The following is a 10,982-nucleotide window of genomic DNA, read 5'->3' on the forward strand; positions in this document are numbered from 1 at the left end:
GACAGGAGGTGCGCTTTGTAATTGTCAGCAGTGCTGTCATGGCGGTCAAACCCTTCATGCTTTGTCTAGATTAATTGTTTTTTTGTTAATTAAGTACGTAATAATGTGACGCTCGTACGTGCGGCCAGGAGCGGCATGCACTGCTCGCACTGACGAGTCACGCCAGTTCACGCAGCGTCGTGGCTCTGTCAGAAGCATTACGGCCACCTGTACTGGGTCGTCTCAACTCAACTCATCTCATCTCATCATGCGGAGAATGAATGCTTTGAGAGTAGTTGTTACGGAAGCAGTGACCTAACATAGATTGCTCGACGTTATCTCACCGGGACCAGCACGAGAAAATTAATATGACGCCAGTTACAAACACATAGGAGTAGCTGCGACTTGCATTGGTCTCCACATGTCAATCATCCAGGCTGAGTAGTAACCTAATGGTTTGACAAACAGCCTCAACCAATCTCGTTTAGATTAGGCACCACTGACTGACATATTTAGAGGCAAATCGTCCGTCGTCTTGGCTCTTGCTCGAGCCAAGTGAGGCTTACGAGTATACAATTGCATGCTAAATGTTTTAGTGAGTTGAACCTGGAGAAGTCCCGGCGAATAGCATCGGAGCCACATGCACCACAAGAACCCATTCCATTTCCAACCCTAAAATAGCAGTGGAACGAACTAACTTTTATTTTGTGAAGCAAGTGGCACCAAGTTGGATCTCTATTTAGAGAACCATAGTTTACGTACCGACCAAATAATGCAAGTTCCAAAGTTGCAGCAGCAGGATAACACCCACTCTACCGCATTTGCAGATGTTTACAAAGAAAAACACAGGGCATAGCACAAGATACTACTCCCTCCATCCGAAAATACTTGTCACCAAAATGGATAAAAAGGGATGTATCTTGAACTAATATACGTCTAGATACATCTTTTATTCATTTTGATGACAAGCATTTTCGGACGGAGGGAGTACTCAACAGATTCAGGACCAGTATATTTATGGGACGAACAAGTAACATGGTGGGATCGATCAATCAATCAAGGGATCAACCACCAAAAGGTCCCATTACAGGGACAATAATTACCTTTTCAGCAGCCGCACAAGGCCCACACCAAACAGCTTACAGCCAGAACCACAAGCTAATCACATCTGAAACTGAATAGTACAAGCATACAAGCATATGTTGAAGAGAACTGGACACTGAATTTTGAACGAATGAACAAATTTTCCGTATACTCGGATGACAGTTCCATCAGTCTCCCTCCCACACATTCAGCGGGAGGGGGGAGAATTTACACTCAACTTCCACTAACATTTCCGCGTCATATCGTCAAATCAATAGAGCAATCGAAAGAAAGAAAGAAAAAGGGGCAAAGAACAAATCTGATCTAGACTGAAAGATCTCTCTACAAAAAAAAAGGGGTGGTACAAAGCTAGCTAGCGAGCTAATAGCTACAGGGCCTGCCACGAACAACAACCGCTGATGATGAAGAGATCTCGGAGGACCACCGGGTTGATTATGTACAAGCACTGGTCCATGCGCGATTCAGCAGCAGCAGGAGCGCCGAGCATGTGATGTCTTGTACCAAGAAACCGCACACACGCGATGGTCCAGCGCCATAGCTGGGGTGCACGGGCGCTTTTCCTTGATGGCCGGCCATGTGAGACGCGCCAATGCTGCCGTTCACTTGCTTTCACCGGGCGCTCCGGATGAACCGGTCACTGATGCACCGGCAGGCCGTAATTCTGGAACGACCTGATCCTGCCGTCCCACCCCGCCGTGACGATCACCCGGCCCCAGGAGTTCGCCGTGCTCTGGGAGCAGTTCCTCAGAAGCTTGTGCTGCGTCTCGTCCAGGCTTGCGCCGATCGAGCCAGACGGCAGCATTTCCTCTGGCCAAGTTGCCGAGGCGCCTTTGCACGAGGGCTCCGCGAACAACTCCTGGTTGAGGTTGAAAATGCCAGGGGCAGAGGGTCTTGAAGGAAAACTTTTGCTGGAGCTGTACTTGAATTGGATATGAGAGGCCAAGGAAACATGGCTCCTTGGTTTTGTGCCGTGCCATGGTATCGCGATGGCTGCGTTGTTGGATAGGAAGCGCTCAGAGGAATATGTGGTTTTCGCTTGTCGCCACACAGAATCATCTTGGTTGTCACGGTTCCAGACATAAATGTTGGAGTCTTCACTGGCAGAAACTATGTGCTCCCCGTCTGGTGTGAAGGATGCTGACATCTGGCATGAACCACTTCGGAGTCCTGATGATGGTTTAGAAATATTATTAGTCCATTGAAAGTTATGATTTTAGAGAGAAAAACTATAGAGGTAAATGTTGAATATAGCAAAAGGAATAGAATAAGTATTTGAGACGTACCACTGTAATTCTGAATCACATTGGTTCCGTCAAGCATTCTGATCTTGGAGTCAGCAGATGTTACCATTAGTTTACTTGGGTTGTTTGGACAGAACTGCCATGGAAATGGAAGAGCAATAGTAAGAAACATGCTTGATGAAAAAGGGCTGATGAAGATATCAGTTGCAACAACAGTCATCCTTTTCTTGTAAGTAGATGATTACCTGAAAATTTGTGATTCTCTTCAAAGAGGATTTCTTGCCACTGAGTGCAATCTGAGTTTCCAACCGCAGCAGGTTGTCCGATGCGTCATAAAACCGACAATTTCCAGTAATCGTTCCAACCACTGCACCCTGCAGAAAGCCGAAGGAAAATTGGAGATCAGTCTCCAAACTATCGAGGTACCGAATTAATCAAAATAACTACAATGGTGCACTAAAAACGTACCTTTCCATCAGGTCGGTAACAGACCGCTGTAACTATGTCCCTAACATCTGCCCAGTCCACAACGCTGCATCTAGTTATGTCCCATACACGAACTTTGCCGTCAATCGATCCAGTGATGAAGCAATTGTCGTTCGTCGGATTAAATTGGACACAAGTCACTGAAAAAATATGGAGAGCAAACTGTCAGCTTCAACCCATGAGCAAAGGTATAGGCAAGCAGAGAAAATATGAATTTGCAAGCCTACCAAAGTTGCTATGCGGGAAAACTTTGATGCAGTTTGCAGATCCAATTTCCCACAGGCGGACAGTTTTGTCTGTCGAAGCCGACAACAGATGCTGCAAGGTATCAAATTTTAACCATCATCAATAAACAGGTATATATAAGAGAAACAAAGAACAATCCCATTAGGTTGATAAAAAACACATTTCTTCAACTGACCTTGTTGTTTGACCAGGACAGATCCAATACATCAGCAGAATGCCCATAGAACTCGTGCAACGGTTCCTCTGAAATTTGGAAAACCATTGTTGGAATCACAATGCAGGTAGAGTCTCCAGTCTTCTTCATGCCCATACTCTTGGATTTGCGCAGCTTCTCGCTGTCGACGCTCACCGGCGCCAACCCATTCTTGCGCCGCGCTTTGAGGTAGACGCAAGAGGGGTCATCCAGAGGAATTTTGCAGTCATCAGACTGCGAAACACCCCAAACCCGGACGACTCCGTCTTCGCCGCCGGTTGCGAGGAACTGCCCATCAGGACTGAACTTCATCGTAAGGATGGCACCATCGTGTCCCTTGATCACTTGGCCTTGGTAGAGCGCAGACAATTCCTTGGACCGCTTCCGGTACGATCGGACCTTGACTCTCTCATACCTTCCACCATGAATCGGCTCGCTGTCAGAGGAGCTGGTGCTAGGTTCATCCGCCGCATTATCCACAGCACAAACGGCCACGCCGAGCCTCTCCAGCCACCCGCTTCTCCTCATCTCAACCGTCCTCGGAGCGCCGGAAGGCTTGCCATTTCGGCTCATAAGCCGCCGGATAAACGAGAACGAACTGGAGCTCCTGCTGACCTTGCTGCTGCCATCGTCCTTGCTGGATCCACCGACGGAATTGTCGTCCGACGCGCCGCCCTCGTCGTAGCTCGTGGTCTCCTCCGTGGACCAACTGGACATGGAGCAGTCGTTCTCCGAGTGCGACGACAGCCTCCCAGTCTCCGGCACAGCCTCCTCCTCCTGCTGCTTCTCCGCCTCGCCGGCGGCAAACACGGGATCCACTGCCTGCCTGGGGCTCGGGCCGCACTCGAGGCCCATGCTTCTGAAGAAGCGCTCCTTCCTGTCCCGCACGCTGTCGAGGCCATCGAGGCCGCCGGACGACCACGGCAATGCCGGTGCCGGGCTGGGCGCCGGCGAGGCCAGCAGGTCCTGGCGCGTGTCGAAGAAGGCCTCCTCCTCCGCCTCCTCCAGCCTACCGCTACTACTAGTGCTCTCCCGCACTAATTGGCACGACTCCATGGATCGATCGCTGTTGGGAGGCTGCAAGAATGATACAGTTGCAGATAAGAAACAGTGGGGAAACAATCGCATCTCAGAGCGCCGTGCGGGCGCGCGCTTATATAACAGTGGACGGGGGAAGGAAGTAAAGCGGCAGGGCAGCGCTGAATTGCCTCGGCGGCAACTTGCGGACGAGAAAGAGAGCGCGGACGGACGGACGGACGCGAGGGGAGGGGAGAGGAGAATTATTTAAAAAACAGGCGTGATTAATCAAGAGTTAATAAAGAAAGAAATTAGAGCACCAAATCGGAACTAATCAATTGCCCCGTATCTGCCATGAAATCCCGGGCCTCGCGTGGCGGAATCGGCCCCGAGCAATGCATGCATCTGGCCGCGGCGACGCCAAGTTAACGAACAGCCAGCCGCTCGCCCGCCCGCGCGCGCCCATTGTTAAAGCGGAGAGCCAGGCGAGGAGGGAGGCGCTGCGCCAACGAACTAAGAAAAGAACTTTTTTTTCCCTCTCGTTGAAGGAACGGGCGGTGAAGCGAATTGGGCGACACATATCTCGAAAGGATTTGCCGACGGGGAATAGAAAAACTCGCGGGAGGGGAAGCGCACCTGGGCCGAAGGGGAGGGCAGGACCGGCGCGCGCGCTCGCTCGCTCGCTCGCTCGGGAATTGGGGTTCCGAGGGAGGGACGGAGGAGGGTGTCGGGCCTGTCAGCAGCGGCGAGGCGCGTGTTCTTGGGTGGTGGTCGCCGGGCGCGGGAGCGGCGGCGGCGCCGGCAGCATGGCGCAAATGGGGAATGGAGGATTGGAACGGAATGGAATCGACGGGAAGGCGGAAAGATCGAAGGGAGAAAGGGGGTGGGCGAATCGGAGATGGGAGCGATTTATTAGGACGTGGAGGGAGGGAGGGGGCTGGGCATGGGGTCCCGGCCCCGGCCTGGCCTCCGTCCCCATCACCATCGCCAGATTTGGAACCAGCACGCCAAAAAGAAACGGAGGATTTTTTTAAAATTTTATAGAGAGTTTTATTAATCCCGGTAACCCCCCACTGCGCCAAGACGAGAGCCAGGAATCTTCACCAGGAGAATAAAAGTTTGAGCAGTAGTACTAGTATATCATTTTTTATACCACTAGCATCGAAAAAATGTGATCCTCAAAAAAAAAAAAAAGCATCGAAAAAATGTTAGTGTAGCATCGTATTCACATACTAGTAGTACACAATTAGCAGCATCAACTGTGGTGTTGCGAATTCGCTTTTGCCCGCTGACTTATTGGTTTTTCGGTGGTTCGATCTCTATCTCAGTGCCTGTCTGGACGTTTCTGGCACAGTGCCACTGGTCAAGCGCTCATGCTAGTACCACTACCAACTTCTTTTCTCTTCTTTCTTTTTTCCTCTGTTCTTTCTTTCATTTTTATTCTTGATAAAATAAGTGGACGGTGTAATAATCTGTGAGCAGTACCAGCGTCGTCTGCGTGAGCCATTAACCGTCTACTGCTCGTAGGCCTGGGTCTATGGTATAGGGCCTTGCCGCTGCCTCCACGTACTGCGAACGGCTACTGCATCACACCGATTTGCTCGTGTAACCCTTGCCTGACGCGGATCTTTTCCCTTGCTCCCGTGGGATTGATGTGCGGGTGCCTACTTCCTGCATCGCCTGTCAGGACCCGGGAGTGGTAACTTCTTTTTCACCGCCGGAAACCGGTAATTAAACGGCGACAAATTGTTTTGCATTTGCCGTGGCGACGGCAAACTGCTGCTTGCCCAGGACGTTGAACAATGTCGAATTATGTCCCATGTTGAAGTATGGGAACGTATCCGGTGCACCCGCGCTTGTGATGCTACCGGTGCAACGGATATAATAGAATATTTTAAAAAATCTAGCACGTTAATGCAACATCAATGTATGATGCCACAAAATTTTGTAATATTTTTTAAGATACAAAAATGAAAAATTTGACATTAGTATGATAATGGGTCAAATCTAAAGCCCAAGTTATGTTATGTACTATTCAGTGTTGAATTATTTTTTTCGAGTAATGTTTCAAAATTTGACTTGAAATTTTGTGACAGCCTACATTGATGTTGTGTGACTGTGCTAATTTTTTTTCATATTTTTTTGAACATTTTAAAATCACAATATGTTCGGTGCACCGGTAGCACCACAAGCTCCGGTGCACCAGATATTTTCCCGTTGAAGTATGCTATCGACGTATACACAAACAAGGGTTGACCCCTTCAAAAAAACAAGGGTCGAGCCCTGCTGTTTTTTAACTGAGTACAATCGAAGTCCCTCACAGACACGAGCATATTTTTTCATCTCTATGAACACACACGCATATCTTACCCATATGAGCACCTCGAATAGATTTAGGTGACTTCTTTTAATTTATCTAAAAATGCTATGCCGAACCCCTGTTGTTCGCGGATATATCCACACACGTCCAAGCAACAAAAGGACCATACTTTTTCATAAGATTGAAGATACTTACGGCTGCTTGCATAAAACAGACTAGTTCCTAATAGACAAGTAGGGAACACTTTTTATTCGCAAAAAAAGTAGGGAACAATTTGATGCACCTAAACACATCCAGCTCCTGCACCGAGTAGACCCGCGTCGACCCATATGTCATCTTTGAGCGCTACTTCTGCGACAAAGAGGACAAGGGGGTAAGAGCAAGTGCGAGAGTTAGTGAACTTTCCCTATCTACAATCCTACTCTAGTTACGATGAACTAGTAAAACATATCATCATTTTTGTAGTTTGATGGTATGTATGATGAACTTCGCCCATACTATGTCAAAACTATGTATGAATGGTGTGCCATGGAATGGACGTATGTGTGTTGATTTGTGTTGTATGCTGGTGTATGGATTTTAGGGTCTGTATATGAGAAGGATGTCTATGGACGCAGATAAATGAGGGGCCAACCAATACCCTCCACGAACGCGTCCAGACATCCATAGACATATAGGGCCACAAATTAACTATTTGTCGTCGAAGATACTCTAAGAGCATCTACAACCGAACTTAGCAAATCTAGCCCCATATACGCTCGCGGGGGGTGTCCGTGCGCATCCGTGGACAGCGCCGGATGGCCACTCATTTGGCCTGCCGGACAGCCACACACCTCAAATATGGATCCTCAAATCCATGCGGTCCATGCACGTGAATCATAGTTCACAATTTCGACAAATCAGCAATGCGGCAAAGCTAAATAAATCATAGTTTAATAATCCGGACATGCCAAAATGAAATTCAAGTCCGAGCATGACGTATCACTCGCTAGCCCAATCACTGGCCGGACACCATCCATGTCGCCTGCTTTGCGGCCATCTCCGCCTGCTACACGGCCAACCTTGCATCATGCTCCGCCTGCACCCATGTCGCCTCCTCTGCCTGCATCCTTGCCGCCGCCTCCAGTGCTGCCATCGCCACTCTCGCTGCCTTGTACTCCCTACGTTCATTGATCTTCTTCTTCATCCCTATAAGCCACTTCTTTGCATGCTCATCCAAGAGGCTTTAGTCCGCCAACATGATCTTCGCATCCTCCGCGTCTCAAGCAAGTTGCCAACCTCTCATTCTCAAGCTCCATCTCTCCAAATGTCCAGGCCTTCTCCAGCTCCTATTTGATCGCCACCTCTTTCTTCTCCAAATCGATCTTCTCCGTCTTGATTTGCAGTTTCTTACTTGTCCTCTATTGGTCCCAATCCATCCTCTCCTTTGCGCATCCAACATGAGTTTGTACCTCTCCTCTTTCTCGTTCCCCCTTATGGAAAAAATGTCCGTCCATGTGGAGGACATTTTTGTCGCCGCGGCGTCATGGGAGGCCCTCGCCTTATCCCACTTGTTTCCCATTACTTGTCGGCTATTCTTTGACACGCTGGCTCTTCCATTCTCCCCTACAATATATTCTTCTTCGTCGTCCAACTCAATTGATTGGTGGGGGCTTGACCCATTATTCTTCCTCTTGCCGTGGGATCTTTCACAAGTTGTGTCCACTTTGATTTGCCATTCAATAGCACCCAACAATGGCTAAAATCAAATGGCTTATTCTCTGTTTCTTGATACATCGTGGCCGCCACCATCGTCCAGCAAACAATGTATGTATTACAATGCGAATGCAATGAAAAAACTAGCAATTGAAATGATGAAAAAAAATTGCGTGCATTGCCACTCCCATCCCACTTTGAGGGCGCCCAAGCATTTGTGCATAGTAGCCGACGCACTAGATCACTTCCCCTTGAATGACCCTCCATGATGTTGCTGAGATGCCACATTGCAGGTGGTCACAATAGGATGCGGCTCCACATAGTGTTTGTGTTCATGATAGTGCTTGTGGATCTTCTGCCAATACCTATTGTCCTTTTGCTCCATGCCACATAGTGGGTCCAAGGTTGTGGCCAACCAAGATTTAACCAACAAGATGTCCTCAAAAGTTGTGAATGATGGACCTCTTGACTTGGGCACCTTTGCCTTCTTTTTCTTGTTGGGATTAGGGTTTGATGTTCCGTCAACTTCAAACGTATGACCATTTGGACCCCCCAACTTGTATAGTCCATTCGGGTCGGATCTTGATTATCATTGATCATGTTCGACAATATGTTCTCCTAAAATTATCACAATTTGAAAAGAACTAAGGTGTAAGCAATGATCGGAATTGAGCAAAAAAGGTGTTGAATCCTGTTGAGTCATTTTGTCGAACAAGACGTGGGCAGACTACGCGTCACCGCTGCACGTGCTAGTCCGCGCCTGTTGGAGCTGTGGCGAGTGAAAGAAATTTTCACATATGTCTCCCTCCGCGTCGGCGGAAAACACTCCGGAATGCCCTCCCAACCGGCAATCGGATCGTCCTTTGACCCGACCGGGTCAGACGGCGCGATCCTTGTCGGCGGCCGCATGGAAGGGTTTTGGTGGTCCAAGCGCGGCCGGGTGAACGCTCCTCCTCGAGGTCCACATGCGCTCCCTGCGATGCCACTTCCCTTTCCCGCTGTCTCCATCGCCGGTTTCTATGTTTTTTTTATTGGCTAGTGATCGGGCCGTCCACCAGTGCCTTTAAGGCCAGTTTGAGGTGCCCGACTGTAGATGCTCTAGCATACTGTTGCTGCTACCTTCCACTCTCTTGGTCCTCTTGGGCGTACCGTGTAGTGTATGTTTCTTTTACCTAGTCAGACGAACCGTTTGGCAAGCGGTCAGCTTGGGTTAGCCGCATCTTCCCTTCACAACATGCCACAGATATTACTGTCATTAGAAAACATCAGTCAGCATTGGCGTGTCTTCTCAACTGTGCAAACTAGCTACTTCTCCGGATGTTGATAAAAAGGAGAGCGCAAGCTCCAGCTGACCAAAGAACAACAACAAAAAGTAGTATTGCTACTATTTCCTTTGGAGAGAGAAAATATAAAAATATTGCATAATAACAAGTGATGTGTCACATGAAACCAAATGTGGCGAGCTACGTGGGCTTGCATGCTTGCGTGGCCCGTCTTCATATAAGAAAGAAGAGAATGGTGAATGCTGGAATAGATACGTGGATATGCACGGGCCGGGCAGGTAATATATGTAGACGTATCCATCTCCAGCTAACCCAACAACCCTATATTTGCTTAAGGTTGATGTGTGGTTGGGCAAAGATGCCGAGGGCGGCAACAACCGCCGATACATACACCAGTGACGCGTCTACCGATAGCTAGCTTACGTGTTTGCTTATGTTTAGGACTTGTCTTGGGGACACCCATCTTTACAACAGAGCACCCCCTCTGTAAAATATAAAAGCGTTTAGATCACTACTCGCTCTCGTATTATTTTATAAAGAGAGCACTAATAATTTGTACTTTTGGAAATTCAGGCAAAGTGCGGTTTGTTCGATAGCTACATTTATCTACCCGTATGTTGACTTCTAAATTTTTATTGACCTATAAATTGTGGAGTCGACTTTCCCTTCGTTTTTGGACGCTTATTTAGTATATTGTGCTCCGTTTACTTCCGTTAGGCGCAGTACTCGTACGCTTTGACATGAAAAAATAGTGGTCCATAAATTAACTCCGATCATACTGCAAGAGGTACTAGTACTACTATATTGTTGGTGGCGAGTTGCCACCATTAATCACAGGACCAGAGGCTTGCTGTCATGTACACTGATGATTAGCTAGGATTTTAGCATTTTCTTTCTGGATACGCCGTAGCTAGGGCAATCCTATATGGAAGGATTATTCGTTGTTCGTTGCGCCCCTAGATGAAGCAGCTTGTTGCCTAAGGTAGTACTACTGTCACACCTCTTGTAAGAGTAGAGATAACTTTTTCTGACTAATTGAGTGCTTTAGCTCCTAACAAACTCGCTGTTTCTATCAAACTAGTAGCTATCTTTGCATCCTTTGGCTTGGTTGCGACTAGTGGAACTTGGGCCAACGTGAGTACGATTTATTTTCTAATTTGGTTACCTTCGGAGTGCAAATTAGGCGTGGCGTCAGTAAGCTAGCATCACACAGTGCTGATTTTGTCAGGGTTTGCCGGTCATGCATCCGACTCAAGCCCCTGGCCCCTGAAATGACTCTCTACTGACTCTGTTTATTATTATTGCGCACGTACATCCGGTTTATTCGGACATGACCATAGACCTAATTAAACAATACAAAGTTCTATGGATACCTAATATTCTTGCTCGATTGCGGCATCAACTGCTAGAGAGATGAT

General features: G+C 48.0%; 1 protein-coding gene across 1 annotated transcript; it reads right to left on the bottom strand.

Moving 5' to 3' along the window:
- Nucleotides 1-1,203: 1,203 nt before the first annotated feature.
- LOC109774558 (uncharacterized) lies at nucleotides 1,204-5,209 on the bottom strand. The gene is made up of 7 exons (XM_020333308.4): nucleotides 4,903-5,209; nucleotides 3,232-4,326; nucleotides 3,038-3,128; nucleotides 2,793-2,950; nucleotides 2,570-2,698; nucleotides 2,367-2,460; nucleotides 1,204-2,250 (listed from the first exon to the last, which is right to left on the bottom strand). The coding sequence occupies exons 2-7, from the start codon at nucleotides 4,303-4,305 to the stop codon at nucleotides 1,718-1,720; spliced, it is 2,079 nt and encodes a 692-aa protein (XP_020188897.1). The 5' UTR covers nucleotides 4,306-4,326; nucleotides 4,903-5,209; the 3' UTR covers nucleotides 1,204-1,717.
- Between the last annotated feature and the right edge of the window lie 5,773 nt (nucleotides 5,210-10,982).

Source organism: Aegilops tauschii, chromosome 2 (assembly GCF_002575655.3).
Source record: "Aegilops tauschii subsp. strangulata cultivar AL8/78 chromosome 2, Aet v6.0, whole genome shotgun sequence".
NCBI classification, from domain to species: domain Eukaryota; kingdom Viridiplantae; phylum Streptophyta; class Magnoliopsida; order Poales; family Poaceae; genus Aegilops; species Aegilops tauschii.

Bases quoted from the DNA above. Each gene is read 5' to 3' on its own strand.
- LOC109774558 (XM_020333308.4), bottom strand. From the start codon at position 4,305: ATGGAGTCGTGCCAATTAGTGCGGGAGAGCACTAGTAGTAGCGGTAGG. The intron at 2,699-2,792 runs GTACGTTTTTAG...GGCTTTCTGCAG, and splicing joins GTTACCGACCTGATGGAAAG to GGTGCAGTGGTTGGAACGAT. The intron at 2,251-2,366 runs GTACGTCTCAAA...AACCATCATCAG, and splicing joins TGTGATTCAGAATTACAGTG to GACTCCGAAGTGGTTCATGC.